At 40.0% G+C, this 22772-nt stretch overlaps 1 protein-coding gene across 1 annotated transcript in view; it reads left to right on the top strand.

Moving 5' to 3' along the window:
• The window catches only part of LOC133124026 (thrombospondin type-1 domain-containing protein 7B-like), a 288207-nt gene that overhangs the window by 216526 nt on the left and 48909 nt on the right, over nucleotides 1-22772 (top strand). The window contains exons 13-15 of the mRNA XM_061234839.1: nucleotides 13809-14000; nucleotides 18355-18621; nucleotides 18891-19069. Of these exons, the coding sequence (XP_061090823.1) occupies nucleotides 13809-14000; nucleotides 18355-18621; nucleotides 18891-19069 (638 nt within the window). The remainder of the gene's footprint in view (nucleotides 1-13808; nucleotides 14001-18354; nucleotides 18622-18890; nucleotides 19070-22772) is intronic.

Consider the following 22772-nt stretch of genomic DNA (forward strand, 5'->3'; position numbering starts at 1 on the left):
GAGCTGAACGAATTTGTGTGTAAAATGCGAGTAGAGGAAAATTTACGGGTTTTTGGCATTCATCAATATTTTAGTAGCTCCGATCTTTTCGTAACTACTAACAAAATCTACACCTGCTGCTGACCACGCGTAGTGCTTGTGTAAATTTAAGAATGCACATAAATAATGCTTGTCACTATTGGAAATTTACTTTTTAATTCATATTGCGCTCTGTTATGTAAGCAATATGCAGATGCCTTTGAAACACGTGATATGAACATGACAAACAATTAAAAATATAACACATTTAGTTAAATTAGTTGGCAATTAGCAGGTTTAAGATCCAGATTAGGTTCATGATTGTGAATTATCTATGAAAATTGACTCAATAGATTACACATTCTGTGATGCATTTGCTTACATAAACCGGGAAAACTTTCATTCCGTTAATGTGCAACTGATCTGTGAGGCACACGCTGCTACTCGGGCCGTTGTGGAGCGCACAAACGGGGTCTTGAAGGCAAGATGGATCTGCCTGGACAATAAAGGTGGTACCCTTCTTTTGCACCCGGGAAGGTGTGCAAAATAATATTAGCCTGCTGTGTCCTGCACAATGTGGCCATTAAACAGGGCCTTCCCCTGCCTGAAGTCCCCAATGCAGACGAACGACTGCCTCCTGAACCAGCTCTTGGGCCTCGAAATGCGGCTGCTATACAGACACGCCAGCAACTTGTAGAGAAATTTTAAGGTAAGTGTTGCTAAGACTGAATAAGCTGTGCACTTTTTAAGCCGACAAGCTTTGCAAAAAGTTACTTTCATTTGTATTTTGTTTTATATTTATATACAACATCCTGTTTCAGTAGGCTACCTCAGTTCATTTCCAGGTCATGCTCTTTAAAATGTATACAAATGGGCTATATTTAATCAGAGTAAAAGAGAGTAGCTTGATTATCTTGTAGTAAATAAGTGTTTTCCCAGGATAAACACAGACATCACACAATACTGACAACATAACACTTTATTGTTGAGGACGCAAAAGTGCTTTGCAGATTTCCTTCAAGCTGGTGTTAATTTCTTGGAGGGACGTGTTGATTTGGTTGACTGCTGTAAGTAGATTTTCTTGATTCCTCAGGACCTCATCCGTAAGGACAGCCGGATCACCTCTTCGGCCTCGGTACCTGGGTGCAGCAGGAGCAGCAGCGGCGGCAGCAGGTGGTGGAGCCACATCATGGGAGGAGCACTCGCCAGCTAGAAATATGAGACAACGTTTGTTTTTTTCCGTTTTATGTGTGGCTCTTTTTTCATTTGAAAGAAACATTAAATAAATCTTATTTGAAAAATGTTTAATTTACGTTGGCTGCAGACTGACTTATTTTTACATTACATTACTTTACATTACGTGGCATTTAGTAGACGCTCTTATCCAGAGCGACGTACAACAAAGTGCAAATCAAACACAAGAACACGTGCAAAAGTGGACCTGAGAGGACAGTACAGTTCCGAGTCCTAGTGTAAACATACAGAAATTCAGAACCCTTGAAGAGTTGTTTGGAGCTGTACAGTATAAAACAGAGCTTTAGGCAATTAAGATTTAAATAATTTGAAGACGATGCATACAAAACTGCAGTGGGCTATACGGTATCCGTATCTTTTCTTGAAATGAATGTTAAATAGCTCTACATTCCAACACTGATATCCATTACGCACCATATCGCACAATATAACATTACTGGTTTCCCGTTTCCACTTCATTCAATCCGAAGAGAAACCCCCACAAATGTTCTGTTTGGTGGGACTGTACGACCTAGGTTAAACTACACTAACCACTAAGCTATCAGTGATGGTTTTCAGAATGTATTATGATACAACAATTATCACCTTACCATCTGGGTTTGATGTTGTCTCCAGTGGAGGCATGTCGGTGTCTCCGTCAGGTATAATTCCTGACAGAGAGGTCTCCCCAATAATGCCAGCGATGCGCTTGTCAGCAGGTGATATTTGTGCCTGTGAGCCTCCTCCTCCTGTGGCTGATGCATGTTTTTTTTGTGCGCTTATGCGTTTCTTTGCCTCCAGTTTCATGTCAAACCATTTACGTTTAACCTCGGATATGGTTCTATTGTCTACAGAGGCAACATTAACAGCATCTGTCACCTCCTTCCAGGCCTTCGCTTTGCCTGTCCCTGTCACAACACCACAACTGATAGAAGAAAAAAAAAAATTTTTTACCCAATAAAATATATTTCACCCAAGATGATTTCGATCTCCGCTTCGGAATTTTTTTATTTTTTCTTTTTTCTTTTTTTTCTTTCTTTCCTTGTTTGCGCCATGATGACTGACAGGTCGACTGGATGCGTCTACACCTCCTTATATGGCAATCATTGTCTATTCATGGGCGGGGACTTATGCTAATTGCTGATTACCGGGAGCGTGCTTTCACTTTACGATGGATTGGCATTCATGATCATACACACGAGTTTACGATCAGATCTGAGTTTCCCGCGGCGTTCATGAATCCGGAGTAGGTTTTTAGTAGCGTGGACGTTTATGTGCAAATCTGCACATAGACTTACTAACGTTTCATGAATGAGACCCACTGACTTTACCTTATTTCTTGTTTGTGGGTTTACAAAATGTAAATTTTTGTGAGGTTGGCCCACACTTGTTTTGCCACCCACATAATAAGAAGCTGTTGTGGCTACAGCAATGCCATCTTAAAATGGGTTATAAAGATAGAACCATGAGTTTTAATGGTTTCAAGCGGTACATCCTGTTACCATGGTGATTGGAAATTGCACTCCTGGGCTGGCGAGGGGCTCATTAAATGGTAAAAAGGTAAGTTTTTTGTAAGCTTTTATATGCCCACTGTATCTGCCTCTTGAAGATCCTTGGGTAATGTTTTCCATAATTTTACCTCATGGAAGCAGATTGTCTTTTAGGTTTATACAGTTTTTACTTTAGGCACATTTAGTAGGATGGTAGAGAATGGGCTGGGGTGTGGAGTGATATGCAGTCATATAAATAGTTAGGCGCTAAACCATTTAGAGCTTTGTAGATCAATAAAATAACCTTAAAATCAATTTGGAGGACACGGGGAGCAAGTGTAATGCAGCCAGTACAGGAGTTATTATATGGTGTATATATACGTAGTTGATGTTTGTCAATATATATTTTTGGAAGGCCGGTATAAAGTACTTTGCAGTAATCCAGGTGGCTGGTTATAACAGCATGCACCAACTCCTGCTGTGTTACAAATGGTCTTACTTTGGCAATATTTCTAAGTTGGAAAAAGGAATTTTTTGTGACCTTATTTATACAAGCTTTAAGACTGAGGTCAGAACCGAGAATTACTCCCAGGTTTCTAATTTCAGATTTAGTTTGTGTGGCCAAATTGGCCAGCCTGGTACAGAGCAAGTCGCTCTTGTTTTTTGGACTGACTAATAGAGCATCATTTTTTTTCTCCACTTAATTTTAAGAAATTATTTCTCATCCAGTCATTTATAGTGGACAGCATTTGAGCACTGGAGCACATTGAGAGCATTTCGGTCATTTGGCTCTCTTGACACGTGCAGTTGTGTGTCGTCAGCATAACTGAAAGTTCACGCTATGCTGACAAATTACATTGCCTAATGGAAGCATGTTGAGAGAACAACAACGGTCCAATTATATTGCCTTGTTCAATCTGCCTCTCCACCATCACTGCCACTCTGGTCCGACAAAGTGTTTGCCAAGGGCCATTTGGTGAAGTAATCCGTGGCCACGAGGACATACCGTCAGAGATGAGGAAGGGCCATGGGTGAATGTCCATACACTCTCTCCACGGGTGCCCCTGCACAAAGAGGGATGGGAGCGCTCACCAGATCCCTGCTAGGCCATGCAAGCGTCACAGCAGTGTACATGGAGCGCAGCATCCTGTCAACACCCCGCCCAGTAGAACCTCTGGCATAGTCATCGAAGGGCCTGCTAGGAGCAGTGCCCTCCCAGCAGTGGTATAGAAGACCATCACGGACTGCCAGGCTGTCCCATTGGGAGCAGTAAGCCTTCATGGCTGGCTCATAGGCTGTGGCTATCGCCCATTCTGGCCTAAACCTTTACTGGGTATCGTCTAAAGATCTGAAAACATTTTGGGTGAAAAATATACAATAATAGAGGAAGTCAGGAAGGGGGCAAATACTTTTTCATGGCGCTGTATACAATTTCTGGAGAGCTTTGGGATCATGATTCCCGTCCTTGTCAGTATTTGCAATCAGATGTTTGATGGCCCCTGTCAACAGTGTTGATGGCGAGTACCATTACGATAACACTTATCTATTATTTTAGTAAAATTTAGCATGCTCATCTAACAATTTTTTGCTGAAGGCAAAAAAGAACATTCTTTCTTTCTGTGATGGATGAAAGCAATTAAATGCCTATCAATGCATTTTACACATATTTGTTCCTAGAGGCAACTTCCTGCTGATTTTTTTAACCTTCAAACACTTGTTATTGTTGCTGCATTTGCACATGTTATTTGGCACAATTGTTTCCCCCTGCTGCGCATGAGATCTATTCGTTAAATTAATTATTGTTTTTTAAACTCCATGATTTCTGCTCCTTTTTTCAGTTTTCTGTAATTTTCAGCATCTGCTCCATGCTGTATGACTTTAGCCAGTATTTGCTATGACAAGCACCCAGCTTTAATTATTACACATTATGGGAAATGTTATGCTTATAGTATATACTTATACTGAATACAGTACAGACCTCCACTAAAGCTTTTTGTAGGGAGTCCTCGGGAGAATGCAGGGTCATGGTAGAGGCTGTAGTCGTTGAAGAATATAATGAGTGAAGCCTGTTCTAGCTCTGTACAGTGATTGGCCCTCATTGGTGATGAATCAGTGTGCCAGCCATACTAGTCCCACAAACAGAAATGATTGTCAACTATACTTAGGGGTCAGCTACCTGTGGCAAAACATGGAAGGTCTAAAACTAAAAGGTTTTTCCAGTGCGCCGAAACACTCCCCAGAAATGATACATCATTTAGGGTCCAATGCAGTACAGTGCTGTGAGCCAGATGCTCAAGTTCAAGCAGTGAGGCAGAAATATACTCAGAGGTTTGCGCTTGTTCCCTTGCTCATGGGGAGCATGGCTTGTGGTATCAATTACTGTACTTTTGAATGCAAGTATGTGTCAGGCAATGTAATGATTTTTTTCCCCCATTCAGAAAATACTGTCCATTCCTGGTTTGTGAGCCAAATGAACAGATAGTTATACTCTTGTCATGCCTGCATACAATGCTGTGAATGCACAATGTACTCCATACTGTGTGTAACATGATGGAAGGGCTTGAAATGAAATGTGTCAAAATTAAACACACTATACACAACTTGTACAACAGTGTATTTATTTTCTTCCTGACCTTATTGCTTTTCATAATGACACAATTCCTTCATTTTGTATTTAAATACAATCTGTATCTCAGTAAATAAAGAATTGTAGGATCTGAGAAACCTAAATGCTGAAATAAACATACCCTAACTCCATGCAAAGCACATGTTTTGCATTTCAGTTGGATTGTGTTGAATATAGTAGTAGAGTGTATTAGTGCTTCACAGTCACAGACTGAAATCTCACACCAATTACGTAATCATTGCATCATAACATCATGTAAATGAGCTATAAATGAAATAATACATTTACAAAAACTAATAGAAAAAAGTTTTGTGACAAAGTTTTTTTTAAGGGAGTATTGAACTGTGCATCTTGAACAAGGGGGACCAGGATGGTACAAACAGATAACAATCACCATTATGGTTTCCCCCTAAATGTCAACAAAAGAACATGAAATGAAATGGCATAACTCACACAACACATTGCTCACAGCTACACAACAGAATAACAATGGGTACATGAAATATTTACATTAAAACAGTCCAAATGTAATGCATTCTGGGTACTATGCTTCAGGTGCACTGCAATACACAGGGAATGGGAATAACCACTACCTCTTTCCACTGATTAGGGACATCCCCTCTTTATTGGAGTAATTCAGTATGTCACTTTGTCTAATCTCACATGCAAATTCCTTTAATAGTTTCTGGGGGATTAAATCCAAGCCAGGTGCTTTGATTTTAACAGCCTGAAAAGATTTGGAGACATCCAATACTGACGTAGGGTAGCTGATGTGAGGAGGGCAGGAAAGATGGAAGCTGGGTGGTATTGAGTGGTGGTTGAGCACATAAAATCTTAGCAAACTGAATATATTATATAAAATATTAGCAATAATTTGATTATTCTCTGATTCAAACCCAGGTACATTAATCACTCAGTTCACTTCACATTAGCCATTGCCATCACCTCTTGGTGCCATCGCATGGGGTTGGCAGACTTCAGCTGAGTGATGTTTTTAGACAAATAGGCCTTCCTACCAGAAGCAAGGGGAAAATGCATGAGGCAAGTTTTTATTGGAAAAAAGGTATCAACTGCATGGTTTAAAGTCTGGTAGAAAGCATTATTTTTTCTGAGGGCAGCATTCAATATGATTGGTTATATCAGGCGCCCAATTTTTTTCAATTTAAAAATTAGCTGATATTTTGCATTCCAACATGGGACTTTGCCAGTCGTTCTCTTCAAACATCTTCCCTGAGACCCCTCCTTACAAGGATGAAGGAGATTCTGGATATAATGCGGGAGAGTCTGCAGAATTAACAAAAGTGAGCAAGGGGCCTTATATGAATGGGCGTGCCCTTACGATTGTACATGCTAAATAAACATTCTCTCCCAACTTGATCAGGATGAAGCCCCTGTATGAGTAGTCTATTTTATTGAGGCTGCTTCCATTGACTTATCCGAGGAGTTAAGCTTTCGTGCCTGGGACAACCACTCTCTGTGTCATGTGCTTGGGTTTAGAACATGCCCAGGAGGCCATTGACACTGCTGAGGGCTGCAGCCATCGCCTGGCGCTTCCCAGGAGGCTGTGGAGGTGTAGACTGAGAGTTGCTGCTACCCACACAATGACCTTCGGCCAATATGACTTTGATAAAGAGAACGATAGCACCTCAGCCTAGGCCCTTCTACTACAAGTTCGGCTGACCTGTCTGGACCTGTTGTGCCTCCCTCTTTCCCTATCTGGTACCCCTATACTGAAAGGAGAGGTGCCTGCATCGGAGAACAACAACATGAAGGTCACGTTCAAAGATTCAGGTCAGGAGGACGTCGTCAGACCCTACACTGGACGTGTGCGAGCGAGCCGCAGCCCATCTCAACATTGAATGACCAGCCCTCCTCACCTATTGCCACATGTCTAGAGTTGCGAGTTGGGACTGTGGTATCCCAAATTGACCAAAATGCATACTACCAACTTGCATACTACCCCTACATGAAGCAAGCAGGAATCTCACCGCTTTTATAAGCATAATGGCCTATTTAGGTATACATATCCCGTTTGGCCTAGGATCCGCACCTAGTGCATTTCAGAAAATGACGCAGAAGATATTGAGTGATCTGCCTGGTGTCCAAAATTACCTTGACACTCGTCTCTGTGTGGTGTTTCATAGCATTAGTGATGCAGGTTAACAACTCAACATGCAGACATGCTCGTTTGTGCAACCCAGCATTTATTACCTTGGGCAAAAGAGGGACTGAAGCCTACTCCGGATGATATTTCTGTGATCTCGGATACACCTGACTTTCGGGACATGCCTGCTTTGCGCTGTTACCTTGGGCTCATATCCTTGTTCAGTCCTCCCCAACTACGTCTCTGTAGTGGAGCCTCCATGCTCTGCTGCGCATGAGTTTGAATGTCACATTCACCTGGAATGAGGATGCTACGCGGAGCTTTGCGACACTAAAAGAAATACTCGTCTCCAGCCTGTTACTATTCGATCCGGTCCTGCCTACGTATGTGTTGACTGATACATTGGATTATAGTCTCTGTGCTGTTGTTGACTCAGATCCAACTGGACAACAAGGAATGCCCGCTGGTTTTTGTGTCACATTCTGCTGAGCACAAATATTCAACACTGGAAAAGGAGGGACTGGCATGCGTTTGGACGGTCAAAAAGTGAAGGACCTTTCACTTAATACATAACGTAATACATAGAAACAAACATGCACTAAGAAGTTAACAAAGAGCATAAGTATCTTGGGTAGGAGGCTTTTGCGAAAGTAACCTAAATACACAATCCGCCACAGGGATCTCTAGCGTAGTGCTCTCTCCAATAATGGTGTTACCTCCAACAGCAGCTTGTTGAGACAATGTACAATAATGGACAAATGAGTTTTGAAAGTGACAAAAGAAACACCTTGCTATCCTAAAGTAAACGCAATGCGGCTGTCAAATGTGGAAGCAGCAAGCTACGGAAAACAGACACACAGCAGGGCCAAGAATAATTTCCACATACGGATAAGATGAATATTGATTTATCCCTTATGCTTGATCAAAGCTGTAGGGAGTCAGAGCCGGTCTTTTAATTACAAGAGTGACTCAGTACTCCTGGGTCCACCTTAACTCAGCCTAGTGCCCCTTCCTACATAAAATGTAGCTTTTAAACCAGGTGGAAGCAAACTCTATGGACGAACAGCAAATGAGAGCAAGCATGCAAAAAAGGGTGCAATAAATTCAAACCCTAACACTTGGCCTAGACAAAAGGAAGCTGCTAACAGGGTCTCAATTCCCAGAGGAATTCCGTCTTCCAAATGTCGTGTCTGACAGTGCACTAAATATAATGTGAAGGTGAAAGTGTGACAGTCTGTCCTCACTACCCTAAGGTAGGGAATGGTTGCTGCGTGTTCAGCTCCCGTACCCTTCACCACAACAGGTAAATGAGAGTTGTTAGTCACATGCCTCACATAGTGCACAAACTAAAATTAAAGACTGAAACGTGCAATGGAAAATTGGGAAATTACACACAAGCCCTGAGTAAAAAAAATGTGGGGCTTAAATAGAAAGACACTCAGCTGACCTTAATCGGCAATCAGACCACACGCGGAAGACAATTGAAATCTGTTGTCAGCACAAGGGTAGTGTTTACTTGAGTGCTGCTCATTGCCAAAGTGAAACTGATTCCCAAATTGGCAGAAATACAGTAAAAGCGCCTTCTAGCAGTAGTGCCTGGAAATTAATCAGAATAAAAGCCCAGAATCGTGACACCAAGTGCTCACCACTCTCCTTACCACAAAGGATAGGAGAGAGGAAAAGAATACAGAAAAGGAAGTGTTTAATCCCCACAATTGAACAGGGCTGTCGAAAGGTTGAATCACATCATTAAAGAGTGCATACAAAAAGCAGAGAGGCCCTGGAAAAGAGAAGTGATGGCCTTCTTACATAAATATTGGGCAATGGCACACACAACAACAAACTCTCCCCATTCCAGCTTCTCCGAAGTATGCCCACAAAACTCAAAGTGTTGCCACTCAGTGACAAACCACTGTCGCATGAGCTCTTTCAAGGCACTGTTGCCAAATGACAGGAAAAGAGCAAGCTTTAGAAGACTGTTAGTTTTCGTCTGAGTTAGAAGACCGGTTAATTTTCATCTGAGGTGATATTCTTGCCGTTATCATAGAAGTGGGATCAATTGTTACTGCTGCGCTTCTGATTTCACTGCATTTGTTTAATATTTGTTAATTTTTTTATGGTGTAACAATCATCAAATTAGCCGAATTCAGCCCTAAAATATTGTATCGTAGTGACAATGAGCTTAATGTTCTTAAAGATGCAGCTGCATTTGAATTGGGTTTTAGTATACTTTTTCACAAGGTTGATGTGGGTGTTTGATGACTATTTCATTAATTTAATGAAAAATGTTATGGTGATAATTTTGTTCTTATTTGTCAGCCTCATAATGTGTTTCGTGCTTATTCAAGTTCCCTTTGTCTAATGTAGAATTTTTTCTGAAGACCTGTGTGTGGGTGTTTGATGACTATTTCATTAATTTAATGAAAAAAGTTATGAAGATTGTTTTGTTCTTATTTGTCAGCCTCATAATGTGTTTTGTGCTTACTCAAGTTCCATTTGTCTAATGTAAAATTTTGTCTGAAGATCTAAAACCATCCAGTGTGACAAATATTCAACAAAAGACGAAATCAGGGAAAGAGAAATACTTTTTCATGGTACCGTATATCTCTACCAAAACTTAAACTTTTGCTGCTGATGCACCACAAAGAGAGAAATAATAAGTTCTGCCTTGATCTGTTAAACGAGTTAATTGTTTTGTGGTGTAATTTCCCTTTAAGCACTGCCAGCTTTTAGCAGGGAGCAGGAATAGGGAGCAAAAACCAAAAAGAAGCACTCACAAATTAACTGAAAAATACAAGAAAACTAAAATTCTATATGAGTAATCAATTAGAATTTTTTCTAGTTTTTTTGCTGTGTTTCTGTTATGTTTGGTATCATACAAATTGAAAACCATCATTGGTTTAGTTTCAGAAATCAAGCCATAGATACATATTTTCCCAAAAGGTTTGCGTTATCACATGCTTTGTGGCCTTTCACTGTTAATTGTGTTCTTGTGTTTGCTAATGTACATCCTTAAATGTTGTGATTTGAAATATACACATTTATTAAGAGCAGTCAGTTACATTCTAGTGTAGTATCGTAGACCCATTCATGGTGATTGAACTATGCAGTTACACATGTGTCTTTCCCAAACTCATAGTGTAGTTAAGTTGTCTTTAGTGTTGAGTCATATGATGGAACTAGTAATAATGTCAGGAAAGATTAATGTAGAAGTATAGAGAACGTAGACACGTGTGTTTTAATTGGAATATATTGTGTCATTCAAAACTGCACAATATAATTTGCAACAAAGCATGCCTCTACGCTCTATCCCCCAATGCTGTGGAATTAATGAGAATTGACTAACCCTATTCTTGGGGAGAGAAGTCTGACAAGCTCTTTTTAAGAGGAAGAAAGGTTCCTCCAATGTCTTTTTGAGCAGTCAGCAAACACTGTCACCTTTCTGAGTAACTGCATTATTATAGCTGTTCCCTGTCACAGGCTAGATAAGATTAAAATGTTAATGATTTAGAAATAACATGAGTGGCAGAGCTATAGAGCCAAGGGGAAGCAGAAATAATTGTGATAAAAAATGTATCTCTCAGGTAACCCTCAGGACCACATGAGGATTTCACTGAATTTCTGATTGTTGGCACTTTGTTAAGGAGGTGAGCAATCCAACTTCTGGATGTTAATCAGTTGACAGGATATTGAAAATCTGTCATTTAGACTTGGTAGTGGAAAATATCATGCTGATATTTAAATGTATGTTGCATTTTGTCAATGTGATGTTTGTAGGACTGTCGAAACCGATTCTATGCATCCAGTGATTGGTCTATTTTGTTGTTCATATTGTTGGGGAAATATAAATATCCTTAACATTCAATAAATAAATAAATGGTAAATAATAGATGGAAATTTCATTTGGCAAATGGACCAGTTGTTTGTCCTTGCAATGGACTCTTATTTTTATCCCTCCTGTATTTTATCTTCTGATGTCTCTCTCTTCTGAGGAAAGAGATTGCTAAATTTCCTTTGTCGGCGGGAGTAACAGAGGCACACGCATGTAATGAACAAGACAGACATGCAGGCAAATGCCAGTGTCTTTGTTAGTTTCGGACAGATACAGTTCTGTTTCGCAAATTACATCTTAAAGTAAGGTGTTGTCATGGGAATTGTTGGCGTATTGCTATTTTGATTCAGCTGAAAGTGTTTGCTTTTTGACCGACCAAAACCTGGTCTTTAGTCATGTCACAGTTTCTTTGTTATTTCAGCAATGTGCAGTTATATTAGTAATGTGCCTAAATAGGCTACTGCATGTGTACACCCTCCTGTCTGTTACACACAAGGACACAAATAAGCATGCATATAAATATTGAGATTATAATGTGAAAGATTATTATTGTGTATCCATAATATTGTCATAATATTGATCTGAATTTGAAAATTGCAGACAAATTTTGGGACAATCTGTTAAATTCATGTCTGATGACACATGTATAGTGTGTGAATTGTTATTCAGCGGAAAGCCCGTGAAACTTAATAGAGAGCAGTCTTGTTGAAGGTTACTGAAAATGTGCTTAAGAGTCAGGTGGAACATTACAACATTACAATACAGTCCTCTGATGACCTAGACAGTCTCTGTGGCTTGTGGTGCGATTATACGATTCAAACTATTTTTATGGACTCATAAAGCAGCAGGTCTTCTTCCACTGAGTTGCATCTTTTTTTAAGTTGTTTTACATTTTCTGTAAATACAATGGTGTAACTACATATCAGAAAGTGGTATGTCAATCCTGATATTCATAATGGTGCAGTTCTCTGCTTTAATAAAAGTTGTGAACCATGTTTGCAACCTTTATAGTTTCTGAGATGTAGAGCTTTGTTTGACACCGGCGAAAACGGGAGAATTGGCCAATTTAGCCCTTGGTAGGAAGGGGTTGAAATAACTTGCTAAATGAAAACATTAATGCAAAACATTAACATTTTCCTTTACCAGATATTTGCATTGAGATTCAGCTGCATTACCAAATTTAGATAATAGCATATACATGTTGAAATTAGTGGCAGGGGACACAACCTGCGGCTTGATTTCTGATAATCCCCTTTCACACATTTAACCTTATCCAGCAGTGTTCCAACTCAAAAGCACAAATGCTCCATTTGAACTTCAGTGTGAACAAAGCCATACTGTTGCATTACTGGTTCCCATAGGTGTACGTGCACGTTAAAATTTGGCAGGATGTTAGCTGCTATGATTCACCTTTTCTTCATTAGCAAGGTACTTAGCCCTGCAACCTTGATTAGTAAAACCATTTTCCATAGCATATTCCATATGCTGTCCAATAGGTCTGCCCTATGTTTTTCACCTTTACATGCAAGCAGAGGTTAGATGGATAACACTACATAAAAAGTCTCAAGCCAGGACTTATATAACTCTGAATTCAGTGTGATTCACTTTTCTGTGAGGCTGTACATCTATCACCCCACTTAAGTCCCCCAAGCCAGTATGCATGTTGGAGAAAAAAGCACCCAACTACAAATTCAACTTAAGCTCAAGCCAGGATTGGGCCCTTTATGACTTATAATTACCGCTCTTTGACAGCAAACTCACAAGTCTGAAAGAAAGAAACTCTCTGGACCGTGCTCTTTTGACTCCCCGTGTCCCAGTGTGTCGACATGCCCTAGTTTAATTCTGAACGCCTCTTCTCAGCTACGAGATTTGCTCTCTGCTGCAGTGCTGTTGAAATAACACACATGGGCTTGTGGATGAAATGGAGGCACACAGATTTCCAGAAGGTAATGGCCTAGCCACAGCTGTTGCGCCTATAATTTACCTGTATGGGGCCCTGGAATACAGGGAGGGAAGGAGGATGAAACCCTGAGAGACTCCCGCAGAGCAGACACACACAGACACTCTTTACGACTCCTGCTTTAATCGCACAGCCCCAGTAATTGTGCATGAAATTGGGTAGTTACATCTTATTTCGGATGATGAATAAATGAGTACTATCAGATCCCTCCAGGAAAACAGAATCGGAGGGAACGAAGAGCACCTTTTCACCTTTAAAGCTTTACACCCGTTTGCCTGAGATTCACCTCTCGTTTTATCTATTCGAAGACATGAAAGTCACACCAAAGAGGAAGTGAAGAGCGTGTCTGCACTAATATCAAATTTGGTCACGATCCGCTTTGAGACCGTGGCGTAGAGACCAAGGTGATTCCTCCGTTCGGACCCCGCTGCCGCCATCAAATTATACGAAACCCCCTACAGGTAGACAGGTCTGATGTGTGGGGGTCTACACAAAGCGGACGCGTGTCAGGGAGGTGATGGCGCTGTCCTTTCTGGTGTCTTTAGCGGTGACGTGCGTCGGTGAGGACGAGGAGCCGGTGGACGTTATGGCGTGCCTGCAGTCGGCCGGAGCCATGCCGCCGCAGGTCAGGGAGTGCCGGGTGCCGTGCAGGGACGACTGCACGCTCAGCAGCTGGTCCAAATTCTCAGAGTGTCCCGAGTGTGGAGGCTGGCGCAGCCGCAAGCGTACTCTCACAGGTAGTACACCGCTCACGCACCAACTATCATTTACTCTCTTTAAATCTCTCCTCTCTTCTCTCCTCTCTTCTCCTCATTCTCATGTCCTTCTCTCATTGGCATGTGTCCCTACAGTTGCAGGTTAGGCTTGAATGAGAGCCCTTAGCCAATGCTTTACAGTCACTGACCCGTCAGCGGAATTGCACTGTGCACTTTTTCAATGAGGATGATTACATTTTACCCCATAATATACAGTGGTTCCAGAAAGTATTCAGACCCCTTCACTTTTTGCACACTTTATTATGTTGGAGATGGATAAAATTGGATGGATAAAATTGCAATTTTTCCCTTCAATCTACGGTCAATAACCCTTAATGACAAAGTGAAACATGTTTTTAGAAATGTTCTGTCAGTAAGGAAAAAAAGAATTCCAGATATTTGAATACACATTTTTATATATTTGTAATATCAGAAAATGGCTTTTCTGTTTGCTAAATTGACAATTTACTGGACAGAAAATTGCATACATAAATACATACTATTTCATACTATATGTTTTCTTCTTTTTTTTCTCTCACATCTGTAAGTTTTCGCTGGGCATGCCTCTTGCTGCTGACCATGGGGCGCATTTTAAAACCCAAACTAAACTTGGGCTTACACCTGACTGTAAATTGTAATATGAATTTGTGAACCTTGTACTTCAATGTAGAGGGCATGAGTGTACAAGGGTGGGGTGCAGTTACCTTTGTGCTGGGGATGCAGTGTGGGTGAGGGGAGAGTCTAATATGCTGGGTTTGAACATGAAGACTGCTGGTTGTGTCTTCATGCCACATATCTCTTTCTGCTGCATTTGCCCAGTCATTTATCCATTTGACAGTAATATCCATATTCACATATAGGAAAAATCCTACTGCGAGATAAGTTTGCTGTCTTTCTGAGAGTTGTGAAGTAAATCTTATTTCCTAACAGTGTTAGCTTGAGATTTAGTTTCACTGCATGTACCTGGACTCATCAGGTCTTGCATTCATCACAAATTCAAAATCTCATCAATCTCCACATATTGGAATTTTTTACAGAAAAATGCTTCATATTCTGTTATTTTTATGCCTGTCATTCCTGCCTGCATTACTCCTATTACTACTACTTCTACTACTACTACAACTACAACTACTACTATTACTACTACTACTACTACTACTACTACTAATAATAATAATAATAATAATAATAATAATAACGAATAATTTTATGGGAGCAGATGTGATGAGACCATGAGGTGAGAGGGAGTTGCATGTTTTAGTTTGAGGATAAAGCAAACAGATTGAGTGAATGAGTCAATTTATATATGACGTGAACACAGCATTAGACCCTATTTACATTACATTTACATGTATTTCTTTAATAGAAGATTAATTCATTAATTCATATTCATATTCATTTTCAAAGACCGAGCCAATTTCTTTGGTGAGGCTCACAAGTCGGTTCCAACTGCCCAGACACCTGCTTCTCAGTTTGTGCAACACACTGGAGCCAGAACTCAGAAGATCCACACACCATTCTTATCCAATTCCAGAACATGTTCAGGTGCTTTCCGTCGTCAGCTTCTTTCGGACTGGCACAGGACAGTTGATAATATATCTCTCCTTGATAATCCCAGACAGTATCGTCTCTCCTATAATTTTATAACTTTGCCTCCAGTTTTATGTCAAACCATTTTTTTTTACCTGTTCCACAGTATGTTGAACTCAAGACAGAGATTACAAAAACAGCAATATCTCTGATGCGTAGGCCAATGCAGCAGGTTGGACGCCGCTCCACTTTTTACGCAGTTTTTATTCCAGGCCTATGTGGTGCATATGCAGTTTATGTAGCCTCTATAAACAAAAGTAGGCAAATTACCAACAAACTATGTTTAGATGTTTCGATCCCAGTGCATCTTCGTCAGGTTTAGCACATCGCTTTATGTTTGTCCACAATCACCTTAATTTCCTTGTTCGTCTTTAACTTCAAGTTCAAGTTTATTATAAGAAAATATATTGGCATAGAAGATGTTAAGTCCTAAATACGTTTTAGTATATATTTTCATGTTCGCAAAGACATGTTACAAAGTAGCTGTTGCAGACATAGTCATATAATGATGAAGAAACTTAATCAGATCATGTGTAGGCTACACAGTATTGCCACATCTTTAAATTTTCTGAAATAAATTTCTGTGATCATTATGAGGTATTTCAGGGCCGTCAATTTTGGCCAATTATACATTTTGTGCACACACTGTTTTGTTTACGATTGATTGGTATTTATGAGCATACACATGTGGATATGAAAAAAAGCTGTGTCTACTCCTGTTTCATAAATCCGGCGCACATTTTTAGGTTGTTTCCGATCACACATTACATTACATTACATTACATTACGTGGCATTTAGCAGACGCTCTTATCCAGAGCGACGTACAACAAAGTGCAAATCAATCACAAGAACAAGTGCAAAAGTAGACCTGAGAGGACAGTACAGTTCCGAGTCCTAGTGTAAACATACAGAAATTCAGAAATTCACACATACATTTGCACACGGATTTACTAAAATATCAATAAATGAGGCCCAGTGTGTTGGAGAGAGCCTATACAAAATGTAGATAATAGAATAATGATAATGATAATTCCTCCATATAAATTCAAAATAAACAATGGACATTCCAAGTTTGCATATTTTTAGAATGAGAAACTATTATGCATTTGTTCTGCTGGACCCTTGTCATGATAGGTCACTGACATTGCCTTATTTCTTGTAGTATGCAGATTTCCAAAATGCAAAGAAGGTGAGGTCCCACCATGCTTGTTTTACCACCCACATGTTACAAAATAAGGAACTGTTGTTGCTAAAACAATGGCATCTTAAAATAGGTTAAACAGGACATTATTCTCTGTGCTGTGCGAGAGATTGTACAGTACATCAATATAGAGCATGTAGTCTGCAGCATTTGTGACAATAGAGAATAGCATATCCTTTCTCAATGGGCCACATCACTTGTAAGCTAATAACACTAATTTAATGAGATGTACGTGACTAATTATGACCGTGTCATGTTGTGAACTCTGGCGAGAAGTGCTAATAGCCACTCAACGAGTGATCTTTATGGTGGAAAATGTTTCCATAACCCCCCCCCTGTACACACTGTTTGTGCCACCCTGTACACTCCCTTCAACAATTGACCTTTAGTTTCCCAGTGCATACTGAAATTTCCCTTTCCATCTTTAGAAACACCCCCTGGAGTACACTAGAGCCACAGCCACAGAATCTGTTCAGGATGTTGGATAACCATAATGTGTAAGAAAAAGAAACACTTACTGTAGTATTTTCACAACACTCATAATTTTATGCCTTCAATAAGCACCAGGGTATGTTGTGTTGGCCATTCAGACAGTGTTGGGAGACAAGTGCCTTGGTCTATCAAGAAAAATGTCATTTTGATTACAGGAACATGCTATGTGTGAATACAGTCTTTCATTCACCAACAGACCAATGTTTCTGCATGAGCAATGCAAGCTTACATCTCACACCCTTGGAGGGTACATACAATTGATATTTCTTGTGCCAACTGCCAACATTACTTTCAATCACCATTACAAAAGAAACAACATCTAATTGTAGCAGCTTAGATATTCTGCATTAATTGTGCCACGAGGACCCAGCTAATAGTCTTTGTGAACTGAGGTACAGTACTTTGAGTCAATATTAATCTCGGGGACACTAATAGCTTCCAAGCCAAAATAGCGAAATGGTGATTTCCTTAAAAATGATTAGTGATTTTTTTCCTCTATTTTCTTCCTGTTTTTCTTATATTGATTTCAAGAGATATTAGTTAATAGATTTCACTGTATGTGAGGCCCTGCTTTATATGGCCAGCAAATGTGTAATTCACACAGCATTCCTTCACTCACATCAGCATTTCCTGCTCATGTCCACAGATCCAGAGTCATGGAGCCATCCTCAATAGAAATATGTCCTTCATAGTCATAGTCAAAATGCAATGTCTAAAGCACAGCACGCAAGTCCATTTAAGGCATGGGCAGACTAGCAAACCTTTGCTAGTTTCACAGTGGATAGTTCTAGTGCAAAGTAGGGTGCAAGGTTCAAAAGGGCTGGATTTAGTGGATTAAATAATTAATAACTATGCCTTGGGCGTAACATACGATAATCCCATCAGATTGTCATCTTTCATTCCCTGCATTTGTCCTTTTGAGGTTTGCTAATATGACAGGGGATTTTGCAAGGTGTAGAACAGACAAGTTTGTAGTGTACTTGACCAAAGTAGTGTTCATATTTTTCCTGTCCTTACAAAATGGCTATGTTCATTTTGTCTCTGCAATGCAGGTCGAAGTAAGAAGAGAGAGAAGTGCCAGAGAATGGAGCTCTATCCATTGATGGAGACAGAGGCTTGTCCTTGTGCTGAGTTCCTGTCTCAGCCCTATGGGAACTGGTCTGACTGCATCCTCCATGATGCTCAGATGCACAGCCCTCTGCAGGGCTGGAGGGTGTTCCGAGAAGCAAAGGAGTGTGGGCAGGGTATCCGTTATCGTGCTTTGGCCTGCTTAGACCAGGAAGACCAGCTTGTTGACCCCACCTTCTGCAGCAGCACAGGTAACATTCTCACTGCCCTTACCATCTATTGTGGCAGTTATGATTTATCCACTGCCACCCCATGAAGCGTCTTCACTGGCAACCTTGTAGGCCAGCTGTGCTGTGATTTACTGCACCAAGGTGGTAGATTAAGATTGGGAATTTTCTTCTCATTCGAGGATCACTGTGTATTGTGATCACATGAAAGAGATGTGTCTTGAGCAGTAAGTCCAGGTCTGTCACTGATTGTGTCAATTCTGTAATGGTACCCATGAACTTTTCAATTCCAGGTTATGTGGAGGACATCTGTCATGTCCCATGCCCCTTGGACTGTAAACTAAGTGACTGGTCAGCCTGGTCAGGGTGCAGCGCCCCCTGTGGCAGCGGAGTGAAAGTCAGGTCCAGGTGGCTTCGGGAGAAAGCTTTCAATGGTGGCCGACCTTGTCCTAAACTGGACCTGAAGAATCAGGTAAGCTGCACAACAAGATACAGATCTTCTTTAGCACATTGGAGAGGCAAACTGGTGTTGGTGTCATCTCTATCTATCCTTATTGCAAACATACTTTGACTATTAAAATTGCTCTCACTAAAAACAGCATTATTTGTTGTAGTATTGGCTAGTGTTTATTGTCGCTACAAATAGAACTGAGTCAATTGCTTCAGTGGGCTTTTTTATTTTGCTGGTCAACATCCTGTGAAACTATAATCAGCTGCCTGTGGTTACACTGAAGATCTGTTGTACAGTGTTTTCATGTTTCTAATGTTAAAACCTCAAAAATCAGCTGGGTTTTGTGTGTGTGTGTGTGTGTGTGTGTGTGTGTGTGTGTGATGCAGGTTTGCACATTTAATACATTTCTCAAGGTTACAGTAATTGACATTAAAGTATCAAGTTATGTATGAGCAATTTAGGTCAACTGTGGCTGTTTTTCCTTGATTGCAATGAGAATTGTAATTCAAAAAAGGCTTGCTGTGCCGCAGTTCCTTTTATTGTATTATATTTCTGAAAGCTTGTCCTACTGGGAAATTGATAGTGAGAAAAGAACCAAAGACATTGTAAGAAGGTTGTTTCTTGCATTGTAATGATAGCATAAGAATTATTGTAGTCCCACTCTGTATTCACGGTTGTATTTAGTATTGTTAGCAGTATAGGCCCAACTGGATCTTGTGTCCTTGTCAAATTGTGGTAGCCAGCTGTTTCATATCCTGGACATGACCACAAACAACATGATTGTAGGCATCTATTGATTTGTATGCCTTAATTTTCCAATGTTTATGCTGGGTTTCTCAAACAAATGCCCATAGATGATCTACAACTGAAGGCAGGGTTTAGTCGAGTCACCAATGCACTGACAGGAAGGTATTCCATAGTCTTTCCATCATAGCTCTCTTGGTGTGCCAAAAAAACTTGCAAGCAACTGATCAGCCATCAATATTAATTGTTTTGGTTTTGCTAGCTAGTGTTTAAAACTTCAGTCTCAGCTACTGGCATCAGTTTGCATGCACAGCTTCAATATTTACAAACGTAAAGTAGATCTGTCTCATAACAATGGTTCTGCATTGTATAATTTTCATGAGGTGATTAGCAAAATTTTTCAGAATTGACCATTTTACGCCGAAATATTGCAGGGACTGGACAAAATTGCAAGCTATCGCAAATAATTGGGATTGGTTGAATTTGCATTCATTTTTGTTATTGCAAGAGCTGAAGAGATTTTTTCATGTTTTCTCTGTCTGTGGAGCATGAAATGCATTTCAGTGAGTTTGGGGTGGGGCTGTTTCTCTGTGGATTTGTGGTTGATTAAAATAACCAATAATGTGGCCAAACTCTCCAGATTTACTGAAAGAACACTTGTCATTTAATTAAAAAATTGTGATTTAGCTGATGTTTTTATCCACAGCGACTTACAGTTGGTTAGACTAAGCTGGGACAATCCCCATGGCAATGTGGTGTTAAGACCCTCGCTCAAGGGCCCAAGAGCTGTGTAGATCTTATCATAGCGACACCAAGGCCTGAACCACCAACCTTCTAGGTCCAAGTCTTTTACCTCAGCTATTAGGCTACAGGCTGCTGACAGAATGCTAAATAAAGAACTTACTATGTTGAAATTGAATTATTGCATCAGGCTGCAAGCTTAATTCAGTTGACAGATCAGCAAAGGAAAAAGAACAGACAGTTAGTTCAAGTTTTAACTTCCATTTCTTCCCTCTCTGCAGTATTTTGACAGTTTATTCCCTAAAGGGTTGCAGCCTAAAGAGGAAAATTGTATTATGAATGCCTTTTGTATGCTTGAATAGACTTTAAAGGACATCTGTTATTGGAGGTCAGTATGCAATTGTATGTGAAAAATATTTAAATGTGTTCTTTTGGAGATCTGTGTGCAGATGGTTAAGTGCCTACTAACAAGCTTAATGTGCCCCCTGCTAAACTGGCCTATAATATCCTGCAACTAAAATCTGTGTTTGCATTTGGTACTGCCATTTTCATCTTCAAAATGGGAGAGGAATGCTTATTGTCAACATTTTGTAAATTGCCATATTGCCCTGCTTACATTGTCACATCTGTCCAATGTTATTTGTGTAGCCATCAACATGGAGTAATTATTCTTTTTCATACAGAGAGGTGCTGCACCACATAATGACATGGCCACTTTTTCACTGGCCCAGTGTGTCTGAATCTACCCTACCAATAAAAAGTTTGGACACACCTTTTGATTCATGTTTTATTTCCACTGTTTCAATGTTTGAGACAAATGAACATAATGTCAAATAAAATTGTCATATTTTGTATTTGGTTGCATATCCATTGCCTACCATGACTTCTTGATGTCCATGACCTATTAATATCACCAGAGTCTGGATATCTTATTTTCAGGTTTTCCTTTACAAGTGATACTGTAACTCTTTGCATTTGAATGGAACTATATGGGGAATGGGGCGTGGGACTAGATTCAGCTGTAAATTATGCTCATACAGTATGGAACACATTTGTTGGCTAAATGACTTTAAGTCTTCAAGGGTCTGAGTTATCAAACCAGCCTCCAACAACTGTGCTGCTACTCGATATACATAGTAGATACTTAAAGGTTTCTTTCTCCAGAATAATTATTCCATTGATTTCTACAGGAAAATTAGTCAGGAAAAATGTCCCTTGTAGTATCTACAACATCTGGCAGCAGCATGATGGTTTGATGCTCATCTGATACCTTGGACCCTTGATGACATAAAGCCATTCAAATGCAAAAAGATTTTGTATCACTTGTACGACAACCTGAAAATATGATATCCAGAGTCTGGTGATGTTGATAGATCATTGATAGATGACATTTGACATTATTTTAATTTGTTTAAAAAATTGAAATGTGGTGCTATGTATAAAAGGTACTGTAATTACTACATGGTGAAACCAATATGTACAAAAATACCCTTTATTAAAAGCTGAGAATCTGCACTTTGACCACATATTAATTGTTTGATTGCAAACAGAGAAAATAAAACATTAATAGTTAAAAGTAGAAAAGTTTGACTGGTACTGTATATGTTTGTATGAGAGGTCTGGACTGGACATAGCTGGAAACCGAAAGACGGTTCAACCTAGTTGTGGGGAATCCGAAATCACAACCAAAACACAATCCAAGGTCAAGTTCAGACAAGCACAGGGCAAAAACAGTATCCAGAGAACAGTAACAGGCAGGAGACAGAGACAGAGGCAGAGCCAAAAACAGGCAGGAGAAGAGGGCATGAGATAGAGGCAGAGTCAAAAACTTTACAAAAGTCAGCAGACAAGGACAGGGTGACACGCCTCGGCAGACTAGAACCTTCTGGCAAAGTTCAGGCAAAATTGGCTTCTACTTAAACACCACTGATTCTGCCACTCGCTTATTCTAAAAGGGAAGGGAAATTTGTCCTGTTTGTGTAATAGTATAGCATAATTTTGTCTCGTGTATTTTTGGCACCTCTTCTGCAACCACCCATCCCTGACTCAAATTTCCCCCAAAACTTTGAAATCCCCTGAAAGTCTTGCTCATAAGCAGGGAAAATCCCCCCCAAATAAAACCCTGGTTTCCCCAGCACAAGACTTGACACGTTTTATAATGATATTTTACCTTTTGTTGATAGACAATATTAGTAGTATAATAAATATAAAAAATGTATATTTTGAGGAATTCCATAAA

This window comes from Conger conger, chromosome 3 (assembly GCF_963514075.1).
Source record: "Conger conger chromosome 3, fConCon1.1, whole genome shotgun sequence".
Classification (NCBI taxonomy): Eukaryota; Metazoa; Chordata; class Actinopteri; order Anguilliformes; family Congridae; genus Conger; species Conger conger.